This window comes from Seriola aureovittata, chromosome 9 (genome assembly GCF_021018895.1).
Source record: "Seriola aureovittata isolate HTS-2021-v1 ecotype China chromosome 9, ASM2101889v1, whole genome shotgun sequence".
In the NCBI taxonomy this organism is placed as follows: Eukaryota; Metazoa; Chordata; class Actinopteri; order Carangiformes; family Carangidae; genus Seriola; species Seriola aureovittata.
In genome coordinates, this window is record NC_079372.1 from 3,125,571 (window position 1) to 3,139,578 (window position 14,008).

The 14,008-nt window shown below is 41.1% G+C and overlaps 1 protein-coding gene across 3 annotated transcripts in view; it reads left to right on the forward strand.

The window, feature by feature from the left end:
- pex14 (peroxisomal biogenesis factor 14) overlaps positions 1-4,212 on the forward strand; it is a 45,303-nt gene extending 41,091 nt beyond the window's left edge. Inside the window, exons 9-10 of one of the 3 annotated variants that reach the window (XM_056384163.1) lie at positions 944-1,421; positions 2,804-4,212. In XM_056384163.1, coding sequence (XP_056240138.1) covers positions 944-1,421; positions 2,804-2,827 — 502 coding nt within the window. In that variant the 3' untranslated portion in view covers positions 2,828-4,212. The remainder of the gene's footprint in view (positions 1-943; positions 1,422-2,803) is intronic. The other 2 variants (XM_056384164.1, XM_056384165.1) reach the window with 2 other exon arrangements.
- Positions 4,213-14,008: the final 9,796 nt, after the last annotated feature.

The window sequence follows — 14,008 nt, forward strand, 5'->3', positions numbered from 1 at the left end:
TTTTACTGCCTTTATTGGTACGCAAGATAACCACACGTGCATAATTGCTCCTGTGCAACTCTCAGTCATTCCATGAATGCAAAATAAAAGACAAGAGAAATTATTAATGATAAATCAGCTTGGTCCTGATCAAATATAAAAACTTAAGATTTATTTTACTTACATGTTAATAAGAGTAAGGCATTTCACTGTTTTAAAAAGATCTCACTGTATACTGCTAGATGTCCCCTCATCCAGCTTTGTTCCTCAATTTAGTCAGGTGCAGCCCTGCTCAGCGAGGCCCATTAGCATGCATGACTATGTATCAGTGTCTATAATGAAGCCTGAAGTAAGAGTGTACATCAGAAAACCGGCAAGGACGAAAATTGCCTCAGAACTGTCTTGTTGAGCATGTTTTGTTCCCCTGCTACATTCTAATCAGTAATAATCCCTTTGTCATTTGCTTTCTTGACTTCATCCTGGCTCCCACAATGAGTTCTCTGGCAAAGGCTTGAATCACAAAATAAAGTGTCTGTATCACCATCTGTCTCCAGACTTGTTCCCTTCCTGTTCAAATGATCCAAATTATCTCCAAACAGTTTTTCAAAACACCAAGTAGTGCTGATCCTGTTACAATTCAACATTGTCTTTTTGATCTTAAAAGCTGCAGTTGGGGTAATTAAAAAAAAATCTTAGAGCATCTTTACCAGGTGTGATGAACATCTGGCTGTTTGAGGGGGGAAAGCCATTTTCTCTGCTGTAATTATGAGAATTACATAGGGTGCTTTGTGTGTATTTTGTTTGTGCATGCTCTAGTGTTATATATGTAGTTTTGTGGTTGCAGTATGACTGATTAGATCGTGGGAAAGCTCTTTTCACAAATTTTGATCGCTGTGAGGTTTTTGAGAGGCTCATCATCAGCTCTCACTGTCTTCCTCTCTCTTGTCTGTCCCCCTGCCCACAGGAGACAGTTCCCCTCCACTCCCACTATTCCTAAGATCCCCTCGTGGCAAATTCCCCTGAAGCCGGCTTCAGCATCCAGCTCGCCGTCCATTAACCACACCAACAGCAGCAGCGACATCTCCCCTGTCAGTAATGAGTCAGCCAACACCTCCCCCATCAAAGATGGACACCACAGCCCTCAGGATGCACTACTGGGGGGGCCTGATGGAGCTCACGGTATCAATGGAGATGTCGGCACCGTGGTCCTCAGCACAGTGCTGCCCCTGGACCTGAAGGACCAGGTCCGAATGGAGGTGCAGGGGGAGGAGGAGAGGAAGGAGGAAGAGGAGGAGGATGATGTCAGCCATGTAGAGGAGGAGGAGGAGGAGGAGGAGGAGGGTCTAAGCATGCAGACAGAGGATCGGCGAGGTGGAGACGGACAGATTAATGAACAGGTGGACAAACTGAGGCGGCCCGAGGGTGCCAGCAATGAGAGTGAGGTGGATTAGACAACAGTAGAAAGCACAAAAACACTCTCCAAACACCACTTCTCATCTCTGCTGATGGCTTTGTTTCAATCTGCTGCTCTCCGCTCGCACTCATTCTGTTTGTTTTTTTTTTTGTTCGTTTTTTTTTTTTTTTAAATCCATCTTCACTGTCTGTTTCCACTTGTTTCTATAACATCTTAATCTTGAGCAAAATGAGGAGTAGGCATTGGGTGTGAGAAGTCGCAAAACTGACAAATATTGTCTAGTTGACACATGGCTTACCTCAATTTACTTTTCATCATGCAAACTAAATGACTGCATGCCGAGCCAAGTACCATGTTGTGACGTTACTTTGTGATGAGAAATGACAGGCAATAGTCAAATCAGGATGACTTTAAAAGGCTGTATGCAGAACTAACCGTGTGTGACTTACTGCTTTTAATTTTCATGATTTGATCAGATAATTCACAGCTTTGCCTTGGTGTCCTTGTAATTGTAACTAAGGCTCTTATACAGACCAAAGAGGCGGCGCTGCACAGAGTATCTCTGCTGTATAGTGCAGCTGTGGGTCAGGAGTCATATGTTGGTTTTTCAGTCTCAAAAGTTACCGTGAGCTTCCAGAGAAGCATTAACACAGTTTGTCTCCCTGTTGATGGCGATAGGAGAGGACAAGCTCTTCCAGGGCCGGAGCTTTTAGCCTCTTTTATGTGTCCTTTCGCATTGGTGTCAGTCTGTCAATAATTCACAAGGCCAGCAGGGTGGCATTTGGGTGAAATAAAAGCCCTGAAATTCGAGATTAGAATGTGATGACGGGCTTTGTTCCATGCCGGTGTCAGAGTGCTCATACGCTCAAAGGAGGGGAAGATAAATGTTTTTTCCCCCGCTTTCCTTTTTCACTGAGGGCTGAATTGTGCATCTTTGCGAGTGCGTTTGTGTGTGGCAGGCGAGGAAACCCAGACTGTCTGCTGAGCTGTATCTGTGTCTCCAGCAGGGCAGCTGATTTGGTTTGTGAAGTATGTTAATAATCAAATGATCAACAAATAACAGATGTATTAGTTCATGCAGCTTGAAATGTCAAGGAGGCTAAAAGCGGAAATCTAATACAGAAAGCCCAGTTGCATTGTATTATTTTCCGTGACAAACCCTCCGGTCCAAATTATGTAGGGCCTCCCACAGTGAGTAATCTTTACAGAAAACGGCGCCAATATTTTGTAATTAAGCCGCAGTAAGACAACGAGGGCTGCCACAGATGGAAGTTGCAGAACTTCTATCACTTTTTTTTTTCTCGGTGTGGAGGTGGATGGGGGAAGTTTAAAAAAAAAAGTTGCCCCATGATTGAAAAGGAAAGCAATAAATGAATTCTTGACTTATTGAATTACTCACTCTGTCTCCAGCTAACAAGAAGAGTCCATGAGTGAGAAGGAGGGATATCAGCGCTCGTGCCATTTCCACCTCCATCACATGGCCTTCATAGGAACACAGAAAAGGTAGAGGGACGCTGAACATTTCTGTGTGACACCAGTCCTAGTCTACACATTCTTTTTTTAGTTATGTTGATTGGATTTAGGTCAAGTGTCAAATGATAACAACAATACTGCAGTATCCTGTGAATGATATATATTTTTGATTTAGTAAGAATGAATTTGTGTGGATGTATAAGGTTGGTTTAAAGAAGTACAAAATCAAGTGGTGCAACTTTTGCTTCATAGCACTGTGGTTTCAGTGATCAGTCCTCCCTGTAAGCTGCTGATCACTATCTGAGTGTAAGACAGAAGTGTACGTAACTGTAATAAATTTGGTTCATTTCAACAAGAAACTGCTTTATATTTATTTGAAACCAGCTGGACACAAAATACACACTGCTGTATGTTGCTATTAAAGGACAAACCTAGTATTACTGAGATTTTCATGTTTATATTTTACAGTTACTGTTTTTCATTTGTGTCTTTTTCCTTCAGTTACAGTGGTGATTGTAAATCCTAATAGAGTAAAATGTACATAATTTGTATTTCCATCCATTCTGTTAACATTAAAGGAAAACAAAATGCACAATAACAAACCAATACTCAAATTACACTGAAGTTATCAAGTTGTCAGTTGCTTAAGTGGGTTGTGTCATTTTTGTTTTTGCTTTTAATTCCTCAGAGTTGTTTGTATGAATGTGGTTGCGTATGTGCTGCGGTAGGAAAGTTTCCTGCAATATTCATATCAAGTAACAGTTTGTGGCATTTTTTCTGTTTGGCTAAAAAATTAAGTTTGGTAATAATAAAATGAGACCAGAGAGACTTTCCATTCTGTGAGACAAGCTTGAGCCTTATACATCAAGTAATAGCAGTACTGCAAATTACTGTCAATTTTTACCATTTGGAAAAAATCCAACATGTCTGAATGTCGAGTGATCCGCATCCAAAGGCCAATTTTAGGTCAAAGCTTCAGCTTAATCTCTGTGGTTCCTTTCTGGGTTTTGTATCACCTCTCATAAGCAGCTGTAATGCATTTGTAAGACCAGATACAGATGAGAATACTACCGTACATGTGCATATACTCTGTGCACAATCATGAATCACTCAGTAGTGAATTTTCAGAAAGCATGACAAGGCAGGGACTTTCAGCCTTTTTTCAGCTTTCCCTCTGGAAATGAGTAAGTGACTCAGTTACACATTAAACATGTGAGGTTTTGTTTATTTCTGTAGGTGGATTGTCAGTTCCTGTCATTTGGTTTCTGTAGTAGGAGTGCTGCCTTCTCGAGTCGGATTTCCTATTCCTTTTTGAATACATTAAAGATGTTAAAGATTACACACTATAGACTTATTTATTTTCTTTTTTTTTTTTTTAAATTTCTTATTTTTAAAATAAATTATTTTTGTTTAATCCAACAGTAAAGAATACTGAGGTGGAGTGAGGCAGGCAGAAAGAAGGAAAAGAAAGGAGAGGTAGTTAAATAATTGCAGAGACAGAAGGTAAGCTGTGATTGTTCTCAGTAATCTGATGTCATTAGTGTGTGTCTTCTAGATCCTACATGAAAGCAGGGAGCAGTGCCATTTATGGACTTTGAAGTGTTTGAAAATTACCTGATGAACAAACAACAACATAATAACAACTAACATAATATTGTCAAATTGATGTTTAGAAATGTTTAAATTATGTTGATTTTTATGTTTACTTTAAAATGTTCGGATCACTTTGCTGTTCTTAGATTATTACCCCCAGATGGGCAAAACATTTCAGGGCTGGTCTGAGGTGGCAGCAGTGAAAAGCCATGTTGTTGCCTGAATCAGAAGAGTTTATCCTATTTACAATGTCCATTTCAGTTTGTCAGTGTCAGCGCGTCAGGCTCAGCTTCACATTCCCTGGCTTTTAGCAGTCTGTGCTCTTCTGTGACATTCCCAGCTAAATTTAGTTCTACCGTTAACATGAGTGTGCATAAGAGCAATAAATCCTGATTATAGGTGAGCTGTAATAATGCTACATGTGGTTCAGCGTAGTTGCATTAGTATTTAGCATAGCTACATGTATTTATGTTGCTAACTTAAGAAATGAAACGCAATTGTTTCAATCCTAGTATATGTAACATGTATACTCCATTGATTTAGCGTTGCACTTTTATAACATTGTCAGGCTCATGATGGGAAGTTGATGGAGCAAACCCTAGATATCGTTTTAGTGTGTTACGCTAGTAGGCGCTAATGTAGCCTCGTGCTAGTAGCCTACTATGAGATTTTGTGAAGCTCCCTCTAGAGCCACAATTGGTTTTATACAACTTTCTTCACAATTGTTGTGTGAACTCCTCGACACTTGTACACAGACTTTAATGTGCAAAATTGGTTGAATTCCCCTTTAATTGGAATCCAAAGTGTTGGACTGACTGACCAACTGACTGAGAGCTACATGTGAAACATGGATTCATTCTATTAGCAAAGTTTATGAAACTCTCTGAGCTGGTGCTTGTTTCATGTTGAGAAACAAACCTCAAAATTTTTGATTTTTTTCTCACTGGTTGGGTCGCTGATGATTCCATGAGGCTCCCAGCATTAATAGCACAGCTCACATCACAAACCGCCACAGTTTGTTATCTTAATATGCAGTTTTCTGTGGTCTTAACAATGTCTCACTACACCTATGTCACACTTTAGATCTTCATCCTAAAAACAAATGTGGACTGAAAAAGCCAGATTCTCCTCATACAGGGAATTCTGAATATGCATAATCAACTGTATAAATTTAATTTATCAAGGTCTAAATGATCAATAGCGTTTCACATATTGATGAGGTGTATAAACTTCTGTGAGGTTCGATACCACATCCCTTTGTAATCCATTAACCTCTCCCTGGAGTTCAGGCCAACCTTAGATTTATAGGGACCTACTGTAATAAATCCACTTGTACATCATTTAGTGTCTTAAGGGATTTGCAGAGAATTCCTGTTCAGAAAGCTGTGCCTATCCTACCCTCATATTCTCATCCACATTTTAACACTCTTAACAACCTCCACTGCAGCTTGCATAGCTTTTCACAAACATAGTCTGTATAAATACACTTCTGGGTACAGCTGGTGTGTTCGCCAGTAACCAGCGCTTCTCAGTGTGGTAGTGTAGTGAGGGATTGTTTGTCCAAAGCAACACCTTGGTTTTGACACCATTTGGCTCCCCAGTTGGGAGCCTTAACCTCATCAATCTTGCTGCTAAACGGAGAGCACTCACTAGGATAGTGTATCGACGCGCTCTGAACTCCATTGTTCACTGGAACTGAGCACTCAGCAGGTTAGAGGGCTGAGTGTCTCCTTGGATCAATGCAAGGGTTGTTAGCCCATAGCAGCCAGTCAGAGGGCTACCGTGGCTCTGTCTGCTGCACCATACACACATCATCTTTACTCATTTAAGACCCCTCCTTAAGTCCTTGAGCGTTGATCCCGATCCAGCTTTTGTTTTCAGGATAATTTACATCCCACCAGTACAGGTCCAGTTCTTGAAGCATCAAGCTCCACCCAACATGGCTTCCAGACATCTCTCTCCGAGGGGGAAGTGTCGTGAAAAAATTTGCATAGGAAAGGTCATGGACAATGCAGGAAGAGGAGGCCTGAGGATGAAATGCTACTCCTTCCTCTTCCGTGTGAGATAAGATGCATGTGGCAGGCATCTGATGTAATACTTGATGTGTGACGGGGCCTGTAGAACTCTAGTGGTTGCTTTGCCCCTCTGGAAATATCCTTTTACTCCTCGGGAATCCTAGTCTGAACTGATTCTATCACCATCTGTGGTGAAACGCTGTTAACCACATTTCAAGATGTTCTCATCAAAGTCCTGCAATTTAGTGTCTGTTGTATAATCTATGTTTCTGGAGACCATGCAGATTTTAGCCACGCTAGCAGCATGGATCTAGCTATTTCAATGTCGCCCGATAGGGAGTGATGTGCGAGTCAACCAGTTGGACCAGACAGAAATTTCTGAACATTTATTGGATGGATTTTCTACATGAAATTTTGTACTGACATTTCATGTTCCCCAGAGGATGAATCCCCATAACTCTGGTTAACCACTGATATTTTATCTAGCGCCACCACCAAGTTCTCACATCCATCAGAATGACTGGCACAAAATTTTGTACATATATTCACGGTTTCCAGCTGGATTGATCGCCTGACTTTTACTTTTACATTAAGATTGACATTTGTGGTCTTCAGTGAAATGTACTGACAACCATCCGCTGGATTTCTATGAAACTTGGCACAGACATTCATGTTCCCCTTAGGATCAGTTGTAGGAACAGCACCACCATCAGGTCAAAAGTTTAATGTTTCCAGTACTTTGGATTAAAACTAACTCTTCTCATCAGTCTCATCTATACTTTGCAGTGCTAATCAGTGAATGTTGACATGCTAACATGCTAAACTAACATGGCAATATGATAACTAATATCTAAATATCAACATGTTAGCATTGCCACTCTGAGCATGCTGAGGTTAGCATTTAGCTCAAAGTGCAGTCTCAGAGAGCTGCTGGGCATGGCTGTGGACTCTCGGTCTTGTTGAAAATATTAATAGTTTTATATTCATCATAGGGTTATAATTCGGTGGCCTTGAGCCTTTCTCTGACTGATGCTTTTCCTCAATAGTGTTTTCAGTGGTGAAAGTAAGGAAGCATGGGTCACCTCCAAAAGCTTTCCGCGCCTGTCTCTCTAAAAGCAGCACACCAGCTCTGAGTAGCCGCTGAACACTGGCTCCTTCCTGGTGAAAATGAGAACATTTGACAAGCCAAGGTCAGCAGGGGGACTTTGCCTGTATAAGGCTTCAATCGCAGGGCCCAGCGAACACTGCAAAGTCATAAAGCACTTTGTCATCACTCGCTATATAAACTCTCAACAATCAAGTGGGATCACATTCCCTCCCTCCCACTCTGTGTGGCCTGTGTCACTTGATTTTCTCCTGGCGCTGTTTCAAATCCAAATGGAGTACGTGGATACTGGAAGGCTGTCATGTGGAAGGCTGTGGGTCCTCTGTTGAACCTGAAGCAAAGTTTTACCCACCTTATTGGCAGGTAAAGGAAGGCACTGGTGAGGAGCTGTGAGGAAAAACAGTGGCAGGCTGTAAAAAACAGGGAGGTGAGTTCTGGGTGGCAGTATTTATGAATGGTCCAATAATGAGCCATCAGGAGAGAGGTGGCCATGAGAACATGAAGGGGGACAAGAGGTAGAAAAAATGAATGCCCTTGTCCTGCGCTGGTGGAGAGCAGCTACGCCACGGTGAGGAGATTGGATTATCCAAGGGAAGGCCTGTCAGCCTGCTGAGGGACCGCGGCTGCAGGCGGCACAGGGGCAACAGGTGCAGCGCTCGCCAACATTTGTGCAAATTAGACTAATCACAGGACCTGACTGTGGAACACCTGAAGCATGCTAGCAGCCAGGTGGGCGGGGGAGGGGGGAATGGGGAAGGGAGAAGAAAATAAAGGGGGAAAAAGAGTCGAGCGCCGTCTTCTTCATGGCTTTTTGCATTCACAGCTCTCCTCACGCTCTGTTAGCAAGACTATTCAAGTCAAGACAAAGAAAAATATGTGAGAATCCACAGCCGTGCTAGCGACTCATAGCTGAGCTAAATGCTAATGTCAGCACGCTAACTCACAATGACTGCGCTAACATGCCGATGTTTGGCAGGTTTAATGTTTATGCCTGCCATGTTGATCTTAATTTACTAAACACACTACACAGCTAAATCTGATGGGTATGTCTTTAGCTTCTCAGGTATGTGATCATAAACCAATGACCTGATGGTGGCACTAGAGGAAAAGGGAGGGATCACTAAAGTTATTCCAGTTCTTCTGGAAGGGGCCATGAATATCTGCACTAAATCTCAGGACAATCCATCAAACAGGTTCTCAAGACATTTCACTCAAAATCACAAACATGAACTCTGTGGTGGTGCTTTCGGAAAAGTCAGAGGATCAACCAAGTCACAAGGATTCATCATCTTAGAACCATGAATGTCTGCACTAAGATTTGTGGCAATATTTTCAGTAGTTGTTAGTTGAGATATTGTGGCGGAGCGATTGAACCACCTATACTGACATTTGTAGAGCCACGACACCAACATGCCTAAAAGTAAAAACTTGATATGCACTGTTGATGTACTGTTGTGTTTTACGAACTGGCGAGGCAGATGTTGACTGTAGAGACAATGTGGCAAATTTCTGATAGCATAGCATTTTACGCATTTACTTCATTTGCAGTTCAGCAAGTTCGAGCAAGGAAAGACCAGTTAAAACCTAAATTCACACATCTAAACTACGTCTTGTGAACTCAGCTAACGTTAACAGCAAACAAATACTAGAGGATTTTTTTTCAGCCAGGTCAGATACATTGAGATACGTTCAGACGACAATCAGTCTCAAAACTTTCTAACGAAGAACTTTCACAATATTCACTGAACATCTGCCAGTCTGACGGACAGAAGCAAAGACTATCAACAGTCCAGAGTCTTTGCCAGGCGACTGAAAACGATGAGATTAGTTAAAAATTTCAGTAATGCCCATAAAGCTTTTATTTTCAGCCTGTGCCCAGAATAAATATATATTTTCAAATATTTTGAAAGTCTATGGTGAACACTTTTAGTTTTTGAAAGCCCAGAACCTCAACATTAAAAAAAAAAGAGCTTTCTTTAGCTTTCTCTAGCTTTAGCCCCTGGCTGCGTAGAGCTCCGAACTTTTCACCCGCCATGAGCCACGTGTGAGAGTTGATGGGTTAAGTAGGACGGTTTGTGAAAAGGGGGAAGGCTGCACATTCACCGACCTTGTCCTCCAAAATTGGCATGGATTGTCACAGTGAAATACAATCCACATTTTCATGCCCGTAGCGAGGAGGAGAGTAAGGGAAAAAAAAGTAATCCCAAAATCCCTCAGTGGACACCCAATGTCTTGTTTTGGAGGGTCTGCGGTACTCACAGAATTCTTTTGGTAACAGAAACCCATAGTGAATGATGGACATTTTCTATTATTAGCATCAGCAGAATCTTCCCAACCTTTGCTTCTTCCATGCTACAAATATCACATAGCTGATGTCTTCCATATTAAATTACTGAGTTTTAACTGAGCGGGGCTGTGCAGTGTCTGTTATCAACAACCATAATGTGGAAGATTAGCACACACATGATGCCCACCTGTTGCCCAGCGCTGTTTTATGAAGGTCACAGCTGTGATACTGAAACCAGTCTTTTTAAAGGCTCTCGTGATGTTCATGGGGGGTGCTGGTGATATTCAAGAGTCATTCAACAGAAATAAAACTGATTGTAATGTTTTTATTTTAAATCTGTTGCAACAGTTCTGTAATAATGAAACCAACCGACAGTAAACTCTCAAACTTTGTTCTGCTGCAACCCGCTAAGTATTTTTATGAAATCTTAAAAAAAAAAAAACACTACCACATGCTGTCTCGCAAATGCCACAGTTGTCACATTTCTGTTCAACCCGTGCTATTTCAAGTTTAACCTCACTCCCACCCAGACAGTGTCATCCACAGGGGAGCAGTGACATAAATGCTTTTTCCATATTTCCACAGCAAAAATATTCAGCAAACCACCAAAGCAGGTCAAAAGAAATGTGTTCTTTTTTTTTTGACTTGTCTTGCCTGTCTCAGTGTGATATTATTATTTAACCGCAACTAACAATTATTCACAGTCTGCACAGTTATTTTGTCACTCAGTGCAAATTTTGTGCAGGAAAAAGATCATTTGAAAACAAATATGAGATTTATTAATTATTTCTGAATTATTATATAGGTAATATAGAAAATATTATAATAATAGTCAGTTTGCTTAATCATTTTATGAGGTTTTCAGATAGCAACTGGGTGTGAATTTAAACCATGATTTTAATCATAGAATATGCAACACAGATTGTAATTTGTACAAAATCTTCTATTTCATTTTCTTTTCAAATCAAACATTTTCATCTTCATTTTATAGTAACTTCTCTCTGATGAGGCAGCACTACAACACTCACTTGTTCCCATGAACTTAAAAAAAAAAAAAAATGGTTTTACTTCCACATCCGTGACTGAAACTGCGTCTTTTTTATTGACCTTTTATTGATCCCTGTCCCAAGTCAAAAAATGAGTGACACTTCCTGCGTCCTCTGACCACGAGTGTCGGCTGTTGCTTCATCTGGTTAACTTGCTGTGCACATGCATTGCGGCTCAGAATAAGAGGAATTTATTAAGGCAGATTAATGCAAGTGTGTGTGAGTTAACCGTATGCACATACAGTAAATATCAACTTCCTTTATGTACAAACACACAAACCACTTTAAGCTACTTCAGAAAAAACAAAAAAAATCTTTTTTTTTTTTTCCACAGAAAATTACAGTTGAAAGCTTTTCACAGCATTAACATAAGAATGAGTCACACATCGCTGGTGCCAGAGTCAAACGCTTTTACAGCTCTGTCAAACACTGTCCGTTGTGTGTTCCAGTCGTCATCGCAGAGCAGAAACACCATGTTGGACCATTCCAGCTTATTGTCAGCCAATATGCCAGGCTTTTCCCTGAAAGAAAACGATCCCATTCCCCTCGGACTCATGTCAAATTAAGCAAATTTACAGCTTAGCACTTAAGAACTTCTCTGTTTGCCAAGAAAGCAGCAGCAGCAGGCTTCTCTTGCCAGTTAGCGGTGCTGCGCGGTGGCAATTGAAGTGGAATGAGAATTACTCTGGCTTCTGAGAGAGCACTGGCCCATTAGATTTTTTTGCTCCAAGCTCTCTCCTTTTGGATGAGGCTTATAAAGTGATGAAACACTCAACTCTGGAGACCTCTGGTCCAGTTCTGAAGCAAACTACTTGAAGGGTAATGGCCGTGTGGCCACGAGCCAGCCTGGATCAACCGTTTAGTGCACTTGCTTCTGGTTTATCGTCTGCTACTAGTTGTTTGCTCTGCTGGCAAAGTCGTGTTTAACTCTGGGGATGACTAATCTACGGCAATGGGAAAACTTGAGGAAGAGTAAAACAAATAGAACACAACGCTTGGTATTTCTCAGTAAACATTTATGTAACAGGGTTGACAGGAGGCTCATTTTTCACAAGCTGTTATCTTTCCACTGGATTCTGTTTGTGTTTGTAAGACGACAACTGCATGTTTACTAAATAACATCTCTCATGTAACATTACACCCCCCGCCCCCCTCCTTTTTGAAACTGTGTTCACTTCAAACAGAGCTCACAGAAATACAGGAACTGTGTTTGTCCCCAACTCAGCACAGTAACCAGGTTTAATTTTGTGCATGACAGCAACATCTCAACTTGTGGTGAAAGACATGAACACACTGACTTTTTTTTAAATTTAGAATCAAACGTCCATCAACATTTAAGATGCATCAGGTGTTTATTGTCTCATCCACGGGACATCTATTCAGGTGTGTTGACACAGTGGCTTTTAATTTATTGTTATAAAGTGCTCTTTAGCAAGACAGTGAATCCCTGCCCTCAAACACACCCTGACTTCTGTGTGGGGATGAGAAGACAAATAGGAATCAGGCTTTATCAAAGAGAAAAAGGCGGGGGATAAAAAAAAGATCTGGTTCGTTACCAAGGCGAACTGATCAGCAGTTTGCGGACGGTTTGCTCAACCTCTTTTCTGTGTGAACTGGCCAAAGTTTAATCAGGTTTTTCAGGTTTTTGAAGTTAATAATCACACCACCGTTGTTTGTTTTCACTAACTGAATGTTCCTACAAAACTGTGAGAAGAATGCTTTGTTATCTTTGTGTCCTAACAGAAGAAAAATGTGTTGAAAGACAAAGATTTCTAGATACACCGCCCTCTAAAGAATGTGAGATGTGTTTATGGAAAAAGGAGAAAAAAAAATGTTACTCAACCAGAAACAAAACACAGGTGTTGCACAAGAGAATAATATCTGATTCAAACCTGCTGAGCATATACAGAAGCAGATCTGTGCTTCACGCAGAAAAGGATCTTTTAAAAGATAATTATATATTTGTTAATGCATGAAATCATGGAGGAAGATGAAGCCAATACTCGTTTGACCAGCGGTTGCTATGTTGAAAAGCTTAACAACAACCTAGTTCTCTTGGTGTGGTTGGATTTAAAAGTGGAAAATATAAAACGGATGGAAATCTCTCGTTTTTGCAGATCTTTGTAGACCAGCTCAGTGTTTGATGTTTGAAACTATCTCATGTTACGACTCAGACTTTCCTATGGATGGTTTTAATAGTGATTCTTCGGTAGACATGGAAATTCATGTTATTTTGGTGACTGTTATGCACTTTTCTTTTCCCTTAGGTTTTACTCTCAAATGCGTCGTTTTCCATGTTGCTGCAGAACGTAGATCCTTACAGCAATCATTTCTTAGTTTTTGGACAGAACCCATATGTAACAATATAGGTCAGCTTGCCCGAATGTCTGTTAACAGACTGGAGATAACTGCACACGTCATACTTTGATCCCAGTCACACACATTCAAGAAGAACAGCGGCAGATCGCAACAGAGCCACATAAGGCAAAGCCGCATGTTACTATGGCCCTGCATCCAATAAGGTCTTGTTAATGGTAAATTGGATGAGTGTGTGTCCAATTCTCCATTTCCTCAGAGGTGTCTCAGCAGCAACAGCTGCTACCAATGGCAAAGCAGCTTTTTTCACACAGCCCCCTTTTCTACTGGATGACCGAGGTCTTTCCAAAATAAGCCCATACACATGCAAAAATAGATAAATGAACATCTATTGCAAAGGGCAACCGGATTTAAAAAGAGGTCTAACCAGGGCAGAGTGCTGAGAGAGATGAGGGAAACATCTCATCCTAAAAACGGGAACTATAAATGGGTCAATGAAGCAGTAAAATGAGCGGAGCAGCCATGTCATATATACACGACACATGATATACTGTATACCTGTGGGGCCGCCTATCTACAGCAAGCTACTCTGATGACAAAGATATGATACCGGGGCAGGTGATTCATTTTATGCAAAAGGCTTTTCTCTGTTCGTGGCCTGTGCCTCATTTTTGCATTGTTAAGATGGGAAGCCCGGGGGCATTGTTATAAAAAAAACTTTCCCTGCCGCATTCTGGGCAGAAATAGTCTCACTGGATGAGTTAAACATCAACTGCTGAA